At 40.8% G+C, this 16,122-nt stretch overlaps 1 protein-coding gene across 1 annotated transcript in view; it reads right to left on the reverse strand.

Annotated features, from left to right (window-relative positions):
- The window catches only part of UBR5 (ubiquitin protein ligase E3 component n-recognin 5), an 877,374-nt gene that overhangs the window by 521,361 nt on the left and 339,891 nt on the right, over positions 1-16,122 (reverse strand). The window contains exons 18-20 of the mRNA XM_053715922.1: positions 9,658-9,868; positions 8,690-8,874; positions 8,157-8,245 (exon numbers count right to left, since the gene is read on the reverse strand). Coding sequence (XP_053571897.1) covers positions 8,157-8,245; positions 8,690-8,874; positions 9,658-9,868 — 485 coding nt within the window. The remainder of the gene's footprint in view (positions 1-8,156; positions 8,246-8,689; positions 8,875-9,657; positions 9,869-16,122) is intronic.

Raw genomic sequence — 16,122 nt, forward strand, 5'->3', positions numbered from 1 at the left:
CAAATAAGACGCCCACATTATTTGGCGCCTAAATGCTTATGGCGCCAAAAATGACGCCACATCCGGAACACCGACATTTTTGGCGCAAAAGAACGTCAAAAAAATGACGCAACTTCCGGCGACACATATGACGCCGGAAACAGAAAAGATTTTTTGCGCCAAAAAAGTCTGCGCCAAGAATGACGCAATAAAATGAAGCATTTTCAGCCCCCGCGAGCCTAACAGCCCACAGGGAAAAAGTCAATTTTTTTAAGGTAAGAAAAAATGATCGATTCAAATGCATTATCCCAAATATGAAACTGACTGTCTGAAAATAAGGAATGTTGAACATCCTGAGTCAAGGCAAATAAATGTTTGAATACATATATTTAGAACTTTTTTATAAAGTGCCCAACCATAGCTTTAGAGTGTCACAGAAAATAAGACTTACTTACCCCAGGACACTCATCTACATGTTGTAGAAAGCCAAACCAGTACTGAAACGAAAATCAGTAGAGGTAATGGTATATATAAGAGTATATTGTCGATCTGAAAAGGGAGGTAAGAGATGAATCTCTACGACCGATAGAGAACCTATGAAATAGACCCCGTAGAAGGAGATCATTGCATTCAAATAGGCAATACTCTCCTCACATCCCTCTGACATTCACTGCACGCTGAGAGGAAAACCGGGCTCCAACCTGTTGCGGAGCGCATATCAACGTAGAATCTAGCACAAACTTACTTCACCACCTCCATAGGAGGCAAAGTTTGTAAAACTGATTTGTGGGTGTGGTGAGGGGTGTATTTATAGGCATTTTGAGGTTTGGGAAACTTTGCCCCTCCTGGTAGGAATGTATATCCCATACGTCACTAGCTCATGGACTCTTGCTAATTACATGAAAGAAACATAATTTATGTAAGAACTTACCTGATAAATTAATTTCTTTCATATTAGCAAGAGTCCATGAGCTAGTGACGTATGGGATATACATTCCTACCAGGAGGGGCAAAGTTTCCCAAACCTCAAAATGCCTATAAATACACCCCTCACCACACCCACAAATCAGTTTAAAGAATAGCCAAGAAGTGGGGTGATAAGAAAAAAGTGCGAAAACATAAAAAATAAGGAATTGGAATAATTGTGCTTTATACAAAAAAATCATAACCACCACAAAAAGGGTGGGCCTCATGGACTCTTGCTAATATGAAAGAAATGAATTTATCAGGTAAGTTCTTACATAAATTATGTTTTCTTTCATGTAATTAGCAAGAGTCCATGAGCTAGTGACGTATGGGATAATGACTACCCAAGATGTGGATCTTTCCACGCAAGAGTCACTAGAGAGGGAGGGATAAAATAAAGACAGCCAATTCCGCTGAAAAATAATCCACACCCAAAATAAAGTTTAAATGATAAAAACTGAAAATATAAGCAGAAGATTCAAACTGAAACAGCTGCCTGAAGTACTTTTCTACCAAAAACAGCTTCAGAAGAAGAAAACACATCAAAATGGTAGAATTTAGTAAAAGTATGCAAAGAAGACCAAGTTGCTGCTTTGCAAATCTGATCAACCGAAGCTTCATTCCTAAACGCCCAGGAAGTAGAAACTGACCTAGTAGAATGAGCTGTAATCCTTTGAGGCGGAGTTTTACCCGACTCGACATAAGCATGATGAATCAAAGACTTTAACCAAGATGCCAAAGAAATGGCAGAAGCCTTCTGACCTTTCCTAGAACCGGAAAAGATAACAAATAGACTAGAAGTCTTTCGGAAATTCTTAGTAGCTTCAACATAATATTTCAAAGCTCTAACTACATCCAAAGAATGCAATGATTTCTCCTTAGAATTCTTAGGATTAGGACATAATGAAGGAACCACAATTTCTCTACTAATGTTGTTGGAATTCACAACCTTAGGTAAAAATTCAAAAGAAGTTCGCAACACCGCCTTATCCTGGTGAAAAATCAGAAAAGGAGACTCACAAGAAAGAGCTGATAATTCCGAAACTCTTCTGGCAGAAGAGATGGCCAAAAGGAACAAAACTTTCCAAGAAAGTAATTTAATGTCCAATGAATGCATAGGTTCAAACGGAGGAGCTTGAAGAGCCCCCAGAACCAAATTCAAACTCCAAGGAGGAGAAATTGACTTAATAACAGGTTTTATACTAACCAAAGCTTGAACAAAACAATGAATATCAGGAAGATTGCTCTTTCTGTTCTTTTTCACAGAAAGATTGCTAGAGATTTGTCCTTTCAAGGAACTTGCAGACAAACCTTTATCCAAACCATCCTGAAGAAACTGTAAAATTCTCGGAATTCTAAAAGAATGCCAGGAAAAATGATGAGAAAGACACCAAGAAATATAAGTCTTCCAGACTCTATAATATATCTCCCTAGATACAGATTTACGAGCCTGTAACATAGTATTAATCACAGAGTCAGAGAAACCTCTTTGACTAAGAATCAAGTGTTCAATCTCCATACCTTTAAATTTAAGGATTTGAGATCCTGATGGAAAAAAGGACCTTGCGACAGAAGGTCTGGTCTTAACGGAAGAGTCCACGATTGGCAAGAAGCCATCCGGACAAGATCCGCATACCAAAACCTGTGAGGCCATGCTGGAGCTACCAGCAGAACAAACGAGCATTCCTTCAGAATCACTCTTGGAAGAACTACTAGAGGCGGAAAGATATAGGCAGGATGATACTTCCAAGGAAGTGACAATGCATCCACTGCTTTCACTTGAGGATCCCTGGATCTGGACAGATACCTGGGAAGTTTCTTGTTTAGATGAGAGGCCATCAGATCTATTTCTGGAAGTCCCCACATTTGAACAATCTGAAGAAATACCTCTGGGTGAAGAGACCATTCGCCCGGATGCAACGTTTGGCGACTGAGATAATCCGCTTCCCAATTGTCTATACCTGGGATATGAACCGCAGAAACTAGACAGGACAGGAGGATTCCGCCCAAACCAGAATTCGAGATACTTCTTTCATAGCTAGAGGACTGAGTCCCTCCTTGATGATTGATGTATGCCACAGTTGTGACATTGTCTGTCTGAAAACAAATGAATGATTCTCTCTTTAGAAGAGGCCAAGACTGAAGAGCTCTAAAAATTGCACGGAGTTCCAAAATATTGATCGGTAATCTCACCTCCTGAGATTCCCAAACCCCTTGTGCCGTCAGAGACCCCCACACAGCTCCCCAACCTGTAAGACTTGCATCTGTTGAAATTACAGTCCAGGTCGGAAGAACAAAAGAAGCCCCTTGAACTAAACGATGGTGATCTGTCCACCACGTCAGAGAGTGTCGTACAATTGGTTTTAAAGATATTAATTGAGATATCTTTGTGTAATCCCTGCACCATTGGTTCAGCATACAGAGCTGAAAAGGTCGCATGTGAAAACGAGCAAAGGGGATCGCGTCCGATGCAGCAGTCCTAAGACCTAGAATTTCCATGCATAAGGCTACCGAAGGGAATGATTGTGACTGAAGGTTTCGACAAGCTGATATCAATTTTAGACGTCTCTTGTCTGTCAAAGTTAGAGTCATGGACACTGAATCTATCTGGAAACCCAAAAAGGTTACCCTTGTCTGAGGAATCAATGAACTTTTTAGTAAATTGATCCTCCAACCATGATCTTGAAGAAACACCACAAGTCGATTCGTATGAGATTCTGCTAAATGTGAAGACTGAGCAAGTACCAAGATATCGTCCAAATAAGTTAATACCACAATACCCTGTTCTCTGATTACAGACAGAAGGGCACCGAGAACCTTTGTAAAAATTCTTGGAGCTGTTGCTAGGCCAAACGGCAGAGCCACAAACTGGTAATGCTTGTCTAGGAAAGAGAATCTCAGAAACTGATAGTGATGTGGATGAATCGGAATATGCAGATATGCATCCTGTAAATCTATTGTAGACATATAATGCCCTTGCTGAACAAAAGGCAGGATAGTCCTTACAGCTACCATTTTGAATGTTGGTATCCTTACATAACGATTCAATATATTTAGATCCAGAACTGGTCTGAAGGAATTCTCCTTCTTTGGTACAATGAAGAGATTTGAATAAAACCCCAGCCCCTGTTCCAGAACTGGAACTGGCATAATTACTCCAGCCAACTCTAGATCTGAAACACATTTCAGAAATGCTTGAGCCTTTGCTGGATTTACTGGGACACGGGAAAGAAAAAATCTCTTTGCAGGAGGTCTTATCTTGAAACCAATTCTGTACCCTTCTGAAACAATGTTCTGAATCCAAAGATTGTGAACGGAATTGATCCAAATTTCTTTGAAAAAACGTAATCTGCCCCCTACCAGCTGAACTGGAATGAGGGCCGCACCTTCATGTGGACTTAGGAGCTGGCTTTGCTTTTCTAAAAGGCTTGGATTTATTCCAGACTGGAGATGGTTTCCAAACTGATACCGCTCCTGAGGATGAAGGATCAGGCTTTTGTTCCTTGTTGTGACGAAAGGAACGAAAACGATTATTAGACCTGAATTTACCTTTAGATTTTTTTATCCTGTGGTAAAAAAGTTCCTTTCCCTCCAGTAACAGTTGATATAATAGAATCCAACTGAGAACCAAATAATTTATTACCCTGGAAAGAAAGGGAAAGCAGAGTAGACTTAGAAGACATATCAGCATTCCAAGTTTTAAGCCATAAAGCTCTTCTAGCTAAAATAGCTAGAGACATATACCTGACATCAACTCTAATGATATCAAAGATGGCATCACAAATAAAATTATTAGCATGTTGAAGAAGAATAATATTGCTATGAGAATTATGATCTGTTACTTGTTGCGCTAAAGCTTCCAACCAAAAAGTTGAAGCTGCAGCAACATCCGCCAAAGATATAGCAGGTCTAAGAAGATTACCTGAACACAAATAAGTTTTTCTTAGAAAGGATTCAATCTTCCTATCTAAAGGATCCTTAAAGGATGTACCATCTGCCGTAGGAATAGTAGTACGTTTAGCAAGAGTAGAGACAGCCCCATCAACCTTAGGGATTTTGTCCCAAAATTCTAATCTGTCAGATGGCACAGGATATAATTGCTTAAAACGTTTAGAAGGAGTAAATGAATTACCCAAATTATTCCATTCCCTGGAAATTACTTCAGAAATAGCACCAGGAACAGGAAAAACTTCTGGAATAACTACAGGAGATTTAAAGACCTTATCTAAACGTTTAGATTTAGTATCAAGAGGACCAGAATCCTCAATTTCTAATGCAATTAGGACTTCTTTAAGTAAAGAACGAATAAATTCCATTTTAAATAAATATGAAGATTTATCAGCATCAACCTCTGAGACAGAATCCTCTGAACCAGAAGAACCATTATCAGAATGATGATGTTCATTTAAAAATTCATCTGGATAATGAGAAGTTTTAAAAGACTTTTTATGTTTACTAGAAGGATGAATAACAGACATAGCCTTCTTAATGGATTCAGAAACAAAATCTCTTATGTTATCAGGAACACTCTGAACATTAGATGTTGACGGAACAGCAACAGGTAATGGAACTTTACTAAAGGAAATATTATCTGCATTAACAAGTTTGTCATGACATTCAATACAAACAACAGCTGGAGGAACAGCTACCAAAAGTTTACAGCAGATACACTTAGCTTTGGTAGCTCCAGCACCAGGCAGCGATTTTCCTGAAGTATCTTCTGACTCAGTTGCAACGTGGGACATCTTGCAATATGTAATAGAAAAAACAACATATAAAGCAAAATTGATCAAATTCCTTAAATGACAGTTTCAGGAATGGGAAAAAATGCCAGTGAACAAGCTTCTAGCAACCAGAAGCAATAAATGAGACTTAAATAATGTGGAGACAAAAGTGACGCCCATATTTTTTTAGCACCAAATAAGACGCCCACATTATTTGGCGCCTAAATGCTTTTGGTGCCAAAAATGACGCCACATCCGGAATGCCGACACTTTTGGCGCAAAAGAACGTCAAAAATGATGCAACTTCCGGCGACACGTATCACGCCGGAAACAGAAAAAAAATTTTGCGCCAAAAAAGTCAGCGCCAAGAACGACGCAATAAAATGAAGCATTTTCAGCCCCCGCGAGCCTAACAGCCCACAGGGAAAAAGTCAAATTTTAAGGTAAGAAAAAAATGATTGATTCAAATGCATTATCCCAAATATGAAACTGACTGTCTGAAAATAAGGAATGTTGAACATCGTGAGTCAAGGCAAATAAATGTTTGAATACATATATTTAGAACTTTATAAAAAAGTGCCCAACCATAGCTTTAGAGTGTCACAGAAAATAAGACTTACTTACCCCAGGACACTCATCTACATGTTGTAGAAAGCCAAACCAGTACTGAAACGAAAATCAGCAGAGGTAATGGTATATATATATAAGAGTATATCGTCGATCTGAAAAGGGAGGTAAGAGATGAATCTCTACAACCGATAACAGAGAACCTATGAAATAGACCCCGTAGAAGGAGATCATTGAATTCAAATAGGCAATACTCTCCTCACATCCCTCTGACATTCACTGCACGCTGAGAGGAAAACCGGGCTCCAACCTGTTGCGGAGCGCATATCAACGTAGAATCTAGCACAAACTTACTTCACCACCTCCATAGGAGGCAAAGTTTGTAAAACTGATTTGTGGGTGTGGTGAGGGGTGTATTTATAGGCATTTTGAGGTTTGGGAAACTTTGCCCCTCCTGGTAGGAATGTATATCCCATAAGTCACTAGCTCATGGACTCTTGCTAATTACATGAAAGAAATACCCCAAGCACCAGCCCCCAGGGAAGGACAGAAATGGGGTGAACTCTGCCATCCCAACAGAGCTTGGGAGCCAACCTAAAAAGCTTCTTCAAATAGGTACTCTCAAGGAGAACCCCATAGGAGATAAACATAGAAAAAGGCAGTAGATCCCTACAAAGACCTAACACACTCTATGACAGTCAACATGGAGACTTCAAGCTTCACAGATGGAACAGAACAACCCCAGAAGAGCAGGCTGCTCTTCTTCATAGGATAACAACACCTGTTCCAACCCCCTGCACACAGCAGGATAGGACAATGACCCTCCAGAGAGAGGAAAACTTCTCCTCCACAGGAGGACAAACTACCCCCCAAAGGGAAGAGCATATATGCTCACAAGACATGAGCCATAGTCTGAGGAAAACAAAAATCGAATGAAATCATCCAGAAGTTCTGAGGAACACTGAAGAACTCCCCCTGAAGAGGAGCATACATCGTTCAAAGGACAAGGCAAGCCAAAAAGAGCGTATCCAAAAGCGCACAAAACCAGCCACATGATCTAAGGCTCCTTACATCCCCAACGATCTCATAATTGTTTAAAACAAAACATCCCAGGGAACACAAATACCCCGTCTGAAGAATCAGACCTCACAAGGGAATAACCGGACTAACCCGGAGAATGGGAACAAGACTCACTCATAAGTCGCAATACAAACGGAAGAGAGCACCCCTTGCAGGAGTCTGACACTCCAAAAGAAGCTAGAGCACAACAGAAGAGCGCCAAGACCCTAGAAACCAAAAGGAGAACATTGAGGACAAAGTCACCCGAAAAGCGTGTAGACAAAGGCTAGTCTTCATATCTTCCTCAGGGAACGTAACCAGAGGACCTCCCCCAAGTTATAGGAATGCAGAGCATCCCAAACCCCAGTAGAACAAAACCCCTAAGCGAAGCTCGGAGGAGACAACACAGCCTAACTTCCCTAATGAAGAAACCAACTCTCTAAGGAGAAAAAAGCCACACGACCCTCCCCATAAAGCGGTTAAAACTGCTAAGAAGAAACAGACAAAGTCCAGAAACCTCGACCTGAAGGAAGAGAACTTCAAAAGGAACCAGACCAAAAAAGGACATTCCAAAGTTCCTCTAAAGGGCAAAACTGCCAGGAACCGGCGGCAAGGAGGCCCTAAGACCTCCAAACTTCAAACCCACGTGGAGAAGGAAACAAGGAAATATCGGAAAACAACTGAGTGTCTCGCAGCGGAAACCTCAGAGTCCCAGGCGACCAGTCTGAAAGGCTTTTTAAACATTTTTTATGCAAACTATTTTTACTTAATTAGCCCTTTTAGGATATGCACAGATCTCAACATGTTTTATGGCACTTTAATGGGCAACGGTCCCTGATGAGCTAAAAGTCAAAGTAGTACTTGCAAACAACTTTAAATCCTTGCAAACATCCGAGCTTAACAACTGGTGGCAAGCAAGCTAAAACCTCACTAATAGAGTGAATATAATCCTTAAAGGGATAGTAAAGTCCAAATTAAAAACTTATGATTCAGATAGGGCATGACATTTTAAACTACTTTCTAATTTACTTTTATCATCAAATTTGCTTTGTTCTCTTGGTATTCTTAGTTGAAAGCTAAACATAGGTAGGCTCATATGCTAATTTCTAAGCCCTTGAAGGCCGTCTCTTATCTGAATGCATTTGACATCTTTTTTCAAAGCTAGAGGGCGTTCGTTCATGTGTTTCATATAGATAACGGAGTAAGCACTAAATGCCTGAAATGCAAGTCTGTCAAAAGATCTGAGATAAGGAGGCAGTATGCAGAAGTTTAGATACAAGGTAATTACAGAGGTAAAAAGTATATTTCTATAAGTGTTGGTTATGCAAAACTGGGGAATGGTAAATAAAAGGGATTATTCTATCTTTTTAAACAATAACATTTTTGGTGTTTACTGTCCCTTTAACTTTTGAAGAAAAGTTCAGATGAACTTTCCTGGGAGCAACTTGATAGGGTAAAAATTCATGCACACTCTGAAGCGCAGTAAAACCTGGTTTAGGATAAGCAATACACAGAGTGCATGAGGAAGACGGATCTGAGCAGGAAGACACATCTGAGCAGGACGGCACACCTAGGAAACCTTACAAAGCAAAAACAAATATAGAAGGGGTAAAGTAACAGGATCTCCCTTCTAGATAATCAGCTGACGGACCAGAGACCTGCTCCATAGAACCAGTAAGGAAATTGCTTAAAGAGACAGTCTAGTCAAAATTCAACTTTCATGATTCAGAAAAGACATTCAATTTTAAAGGGACAGTAAACATACAAAATAATGTTATATATTTCTGCACATAGTGCAGAATTATATAACATTAGCTTAGCGCCAAGTTTATAAATCAAACAATCGCACAATTTTACTTTTATCATTTGGCTTTTTCTCGGTATTCTTTGTTGAAAGGTAAACCTAGGTAGGCTCAAGGCAATCTCTTATCTCAGTGCATTTTGACATTTTTTTTTACAGCTAGACAGCGCTGGTTTATGTGTGCCACATAGATAAAGTGCTTACTCCCATGGAGTTAGGAGGGGAATATTCCCACACATGATAACTAGAACACTAACCATCTGATAAAAGAAATTTCTTTAGAGGATAAAAAGGGAAAATAAATTATGAAAGCACACAGTAAAGATGGTTTACTATACATAACATCATTTTATGGGGAATCAATTTTGAGTTTTAAGTCAAATAGATTGCACATTGTTGTGGAGGAATTATTACTAACAGATTAATTTTACTTGTCATAACATTAATATTGTGCTCTTTATTCAACATTTTCAGCTGGAAAATAAATCCTATATGATAATAAGCATAATATATACCGTAAAACTATTCTAAAACAATGATGTTTCATATATTTAGGCTTACCCTCCTCCTCTTTTGTTTCTTTGTTGCTAGTTGGAAAGCAAACTGACACACAGGCATGCAGAATATTGCGGTTGCCATCACATCGGTGGCTGAGAAAGGTTTGTAACAACTGAGTGTTCTGATCCAAAACAACACCTTGTTCTATGTTTATCAGATACTGCCTGCAGGCCTCATAGTCACATCGGAGAATCTGCTGCATCAAAGTTTGCTTCTGGAGTCACAAAGAAACAGATTTGACTTTAGCAGAACAGCAAGAGCATATAGGTCTAAATAAATGCCTAGTTGTATGAATTAATTGACTGCTTTAGAGTAACTGTAGAAATAACATTGAAACAATGCAAAGTAAAATATTAAAGTGACCCTCAATTTTAAACCTTAGTGTAGTGACAAATATACAACTGCATTGCACGCTTTACCTAAACAAAAATTCACACAGTCCATCATAACATACGAGATATATTTCCTACCACTAGGAGGTGGTCAACAACCCATATCAGAGCTTAAAATCCCTCCCACCTCTGTTAGTTTAACGTATAGAGTAGAGAATAGAAAACAAATGTAGGGAAAGACAAAAACAATTTATGCTTACCTGATAAATTTATTTCTCTTGTGATGTATCAAGTCCACGGATTCATCCTTACATGTGGGATATTCTCCTTCCCTACAGGAAGTGGCAGAGAGAGCACCCACAGAAGAGCTGTCTATATAGCTCCCCCCTTAGCTCCACCCCCCAGTCATTCGACCGAAGGCTAGGAAGGAAAAGGAGAAACCATAGGGTGCAGTGGTGACTGAAAGTTTAAAAATAAAAATATATATGCCTGTCTTAAATAAACAGGGTGGGCCGTGGACTCGATACATCACAAGAGAAATAAATTTATCAGGTAAGCATAAATTATGTTTTCTCTTGTAAGATGTATCGAGTCCACGGATTCATCCTTACTTGTGGGATACCAATACCAAACTTTTAGGACACAGATGAAGGGAGGGAAGAGACAGGGACCTTAAACGGAAGGCACCACTGCTTGTAAAACCTCTCTCCCAAAAATAGCCTCAGAAGAAGCAAAAGTATAAAAATTTGTAAAATTTGGAAAAAGTATGAAGCGAAGACCAAGTCGCCGCCTTAAAAATCTGTTCAACAGAAGCCTCATTTTTAAAAGCCCATGTGGAAGCCACAGCTCTAGTAGAATGAGCAGTAATTCTTTCAGGAGGCTGCTGTCCAGCAGTCTCATAGGCCAAACGGATGATGCTTTTCAGCCGAAAGAGGTAGCCGTAGCCTTTTGGCCTCTCCGCTTACCAGAATAAACAACAAACAATTAAGATGTTTGACGGAAATCTTTGGTTGCTTGTAAGTAGAACTTTAAAGCACAAACCACATCAAGATTGTGCAAACAGACGTTCCTTCTTTGATGAAGGATTAGGACACAGAGAAGGAACAACAATCTCTTGATTGATATTCTTATTAGAAACAACCTTAGGAAGAAAACCAGGTATACGCAAAACCACCTTATCTGCATGGAAAATAAGATAAGGGGAATCACACTGTAAAGCAGATAGCTCAGAAACTCTTCGAGCCGAAGAGATAGCAACTAAGAACAAAACTTTCCAAGATAGAAGCTTAATATCTATGGAATGCATAGGTTCAAACGGAACCCCTTGAAGAAATATAAGAACAAAATTTAGGCTCCAAGGCGGAGCAACAGCCTTAAATACAGGCTTAATTCTGACCAAAGCCTGCCTAAAAGTTTGAACGTCTGGGACATCTACCAGACGTTTGTGTAGTAGAATAGACAAAGCAGATATTTGTCCTTTTAGAGAACTAGCTGATAATCCCTTCTCCAAACCTTCTTGGAGAAAAGACAATATTCTAGGAATCCTAATCTTACTCCACGAGTAACCTTTGGATTCACACCAATAAAGATATTTGCGCCAAATGTTATGATAGATCTTCCTGGTGACAGGTTTTCTAGCCTGAATCAGGGCATCAATGACCGACTCAGAGAACCCACGCTTTGATAGAATTAGGCGTTCAATCTCCAAGCAGTCAAACGCAGAGAAACTAGATTTGGATGCGAGAACGGACCTTGGATTAGAAGGTCCTGCCTCATTGGCAGGGTCCACGGTGGAACCGAGGACATGCCCACTAGGTCTGCATACCAAGTCCTACGTGGCCACGCAGGTGCTATCAGAATCACCGAAGCGCTCTCCTGCTTGATTCTGGCAACCAGACGTGGGAGGAGAGAAAGAGGTGGAAATACGTAGGCCAGATTGAAGGACCAAGGTACTGCTAGAACATCTATCAGTACCGCCTTGGGATCCCGAGACCTGGACCCGTAACGAGGAAGTTTGGCATTCTGACGCGACGCCATCAGATCCAATCCTGGTGTGCGCCATAGCTGAATCAGCTGAGCAAATACCTCCGGATGGAGTTCCCACTCCCCCGGATGAAAAGTCTGATGACTTAGAAAATCCGCCTCCCAGTTCTCTACTCCTGGAATGTGGATTGCTGAGAGATGGCAAGAGTGATCCTCCGCCCATCGGATTATTTTGGTTACCTCCATCATCGCTAGAGAACTCCTTGTTCCTCCTTGATGATTGATATAAGCTACAGTCGTGATGTTGTCCGACTGAAACCTGATGAATTTGGCTGCAGCAAGCTGAGGCCACGCCTTGAATATCGCTCTCAGTTCTAGGATGTTGATCGGAAGAAGAGATTCCTCCCGAGACCATAAGCCCTGTGCTTTCAGGGAGTTCCAGACTGCACCCCAGCCTAGCAGGCTGGCATCTGTCGTTACAATGAGCCATTCTGGCCTGTGGAAGTACATTCCCTGAGACAGGTGGTCCTGAGACAACCACCAGAGAAGAGAATCTCTGGTCTCCTAGTCCAGATGCAGTTGAGGAGATAAATCTGCATAATCCCCATTCCACTGTTTGAGCATGCATAGTTGCAGTGGTCTGAGGTGTAGGCGGGCAAAAGGAACTATGTCCATTGCCGCTACCATGAGTCCGATTACCTCCATACACTGAGCCACAGATGGCCAAGGAATGGAATGAAGAGTTCGGCAAGTGGTTAAGAGTTTTGATTTTCTGACCTCCGTCAGAAATATTTTCATTTCTACCGAATCTATCAGAGGCCCTAGAAAGGAAACTCTTGTAAGAGGGAAGATAACTCTTTTTTATGTTCACCTTCCACCCGTGAGATCTCAGAAAAACCAACACAATGTCCGTGTGAGACTTGGCTAGCTGAAAAGTCGACGCCTGGATTAAGATGTCGTCTAGATAAGGCGCCACTGTTATGCCCCGAGGTCGTAGAACCGCCAGAAGGGACCCTAGCACCTTTGTGAAAATTCTTGGAGCCGTGGCTAACCCGAAGGGAAAAGCCACAAACTGGTAATGCCCGTCTAGAAAGGCAAATCTGAGAAATTGATGATGATTACTGTGAATAGGGATGTGTAGATACACATCCTTTAAGTCCACGGTACTCATATATTGACCTTCGTGGATCAGAGGCAGAATAGTCCGAATGGTTTCCATCTTGAATGATGGAACTTTGAGGAACTTGTTTAGAATTTTGAGATCCAAGATTGGTCTGAAAGTTCCCTCTTTTTTGGGAACCACAAACAGGTTTGAGTAGAACCCTAGCCCCTGTTCCTCTTTTGGGACTGGGCGGATCACCCCCATGGTAAGAAGATGATCTACACAGCGTAAGAACGCCTCTCTCTTTGTCTGGTTTACAGACAATCGAGAAATATGAAATCTCCCCCTTGGAAGGGAGTCTTTGAATTCCAGAAGATATCCCTGGGACACAATTTCTAAAGCCCAGGGATCGTGAACATCTCTTGCCCAAGCCTGAGCGAAGAGAGAGAGTCTGCCCCCTACTAGATCCGGCCACGGATCGGGGGCTACCCCTTCATGCTGTCTTAGAGGCAGCTGCAGGCTTTTTGGCCTGTTTACCCTTGTTCCAAGCCAGGTTAGGTCTCCAGACTGACTTGGATTGGGCACAATTCCCCTCTTGCTTTGTAGCAGAGGAAGCTGAAACGGAACCCCTCTTGAAGTTCCGAAAGGAACGAAAATAATTTTGTTTTATCTTCATCTTATTTGATCTATCCTGAGGAAGGGCATGACCTTTCCCTCCAGTGATGTCTGAAATAATCACTTTCAGTTCAGGCCAGAATAGGGTCTTTCCTTTGAAAGGGATGTTCAAAAGTTTAGATTTAGATGACACATCAGCAGACCAGGACTTAAGCCATAATGCCCTGCGTGCTAAAATGGCAAAACCTGAATTCTTTGCCACTAATTTAGCCAGTTGAAAAGCATCTGTAATAAAAGAATTAGCCAACTTAAGGGCCTTGATTCTGTCCATAATCTCCTCTAATGGAGTCTCCATCTGAAGAGCCTCTTTTAGAGCCTCAAACCAGAAAGCAGCTGCAGTAGCTACAGGAACAATGCACGCAATAGGTTGGAGAGAAAAACCCTGATGAACAAAAATTTTCTTCAGGAGACCCTCTAATTTTTTATCCATAGGATCTTTGAAAGCACAACTGTCTTCGATAGGTATAGTTGTACGCTTAGACAGAGTAGAAATAGCTCCCTCCACCTTAAGAACTGTCTGCCACGAGTCCCGCATGGTGTCAGATATGGGAAACATTCTCTTAAAAACAGGAGGGGGAGAGAACGGAATACCTGGTCTATCCAACTCCTTAGTAATAATATTCACAACCCTCTTAGGGACTGGAAAAACATCAGTGTAAACAGGAACCTCTAAGTATTTATCCATTTTACACAATATCTCTGGAACCACTATAGGGTCACAATCATCTAGAGTCGCTAATACCTCCCTGAGCAATAAGCAGAGGTGTTCAAGCTTAAATTTAAAGGCCGTCATATCAGAATCTGTCTGAGGAAGTGTCTTTCCTGAATCAGAAATTTCTCCCTCAGATAAATCCCTCACCCCTACTTCAGAGCATTGTGAGGGCATATCAGATACGGCTACTAAAGCGTCAAACGGCTCAGCATTTTTTCTAAACCCAGAGCTGTCCCGCTTTCCTTGTAAACCAGGCAGTTTAGATAAAACCTCTGTGAGGGTTGTATTCATAACTGTGGCCATGTCTTGTAAAGTAAAAGAATTTGACGCACTAGAGGTACTAGGCGTCACTTGTGCGGGCGTTGCTGGTTGTGACACTTGGGGAGAGCTAGATGGCGAACCCTCATTTACTTCTGACTGAGAATCATCTATTGCTCTATTTTTAAGTGCTAATATATGTTCTTTATAGTTTACAGACATATCAGTATAATTGGGACACATTCTAAGAGGGGGTTCCACAATGGCTTCCAAACATATTAAACAAGGATTTTCCTTGGTGTCAGACATGTAAACAGGCTAGTCATTTAACAAGCAAGCTTGGAAAACACTGTAATCAAAGTAAAAAAAAAAAAAACACTTAGAAATAAAACGGTACTGTGCCTTTAAGAGAAAAAAAGCTGCACCAGTTCTGCAAAACAGTGTAAAAAAGCAGTAAACTTAACGAAATTTTTACAGTAGCATTATAATGACTTAGTAACTTTGCACAGCTATGCAAATAAACAAATAACCCCTTAATGGCAAAAACGGATTGAAAAAAAACGTTAAACCCAGTAAAAAAGACTTTCAGCACCTTGCCACAGCTCTGCTGTGGCTCCTACCTGCCCTTCAGAACAATTTGTGGGGGAAAAAACTTCTTTAACAGCCCTCAAACACAGCAGGAAACTCAGGAGAAGCAGTGATATGTCTCAGAGGAAAGGAAACTGCGCAACTGAGGCGTGAAAATAGGTCCCTCCCACCTCACTCGATGTTTTGAGGCCTATCAGAGAAACACCAGAGTGTCTCTTAATTAACCATGTGAGTTACAAAACTCAAAACCAAGCCACAATGACCCCTTTAGTCCCTTCAAAAAAACGTTATAAATGCATCAATAAACAAAACGTTTTTTTTTTCTAACAGTGTCACCAGCCCTTTAGTCCCTTCAGAAAATGTTATAATTGCATCAAACAAAACGTTTTTTCTTAACAGTGTCACCAGTAACTAATGAGCCCTTCAAGCAAGCTGAAATTCCTATTAAAATGTCTGAATACAGCTTACCCTTCCCTCATGGGGATATTGCCAGCCTTTTCTAGAATTAACACAGTCTGTCTAGAAAAATATAGACTGAACATACCTCATATGCAGCTTAGCCTGCAAACTGTTCTCCCAACTGAAGTTTTCCAGTACTCTTCAGGCCTTGTGAGAACAGCAGTGGATCTTAGTTACAAAGTGCTAAGATCATCATCCTCCTTGCAGAAATCTTCATCCCTTTTCTGCCAGAGAGTAAATAGTACACACCAGTACCATTAAAAATAATAAACTGTTGCTTGAGAAATAAAAAACTAACATAGTCACCACATAGCTCTTTGCCCTTCCTAGCAGTTAAGCAGGCAGAGAGAATGACTGGG

Source organism: Bombina bombina, chromosome 5 (assembly GCF_027579735.1).
Source record: "Bombina bombina isolate aBomBom1 chromosome 5, aBomBom1.pri, whole genome shotgun sequence".
In the NCBI taxonomy this organism is placed as follows: domain Eukaryota; kingdom Metazoa; phylum Chordata; class Amphibia; order Anura; family Bombinatoridae; genus Bombina; species Bombina bombina.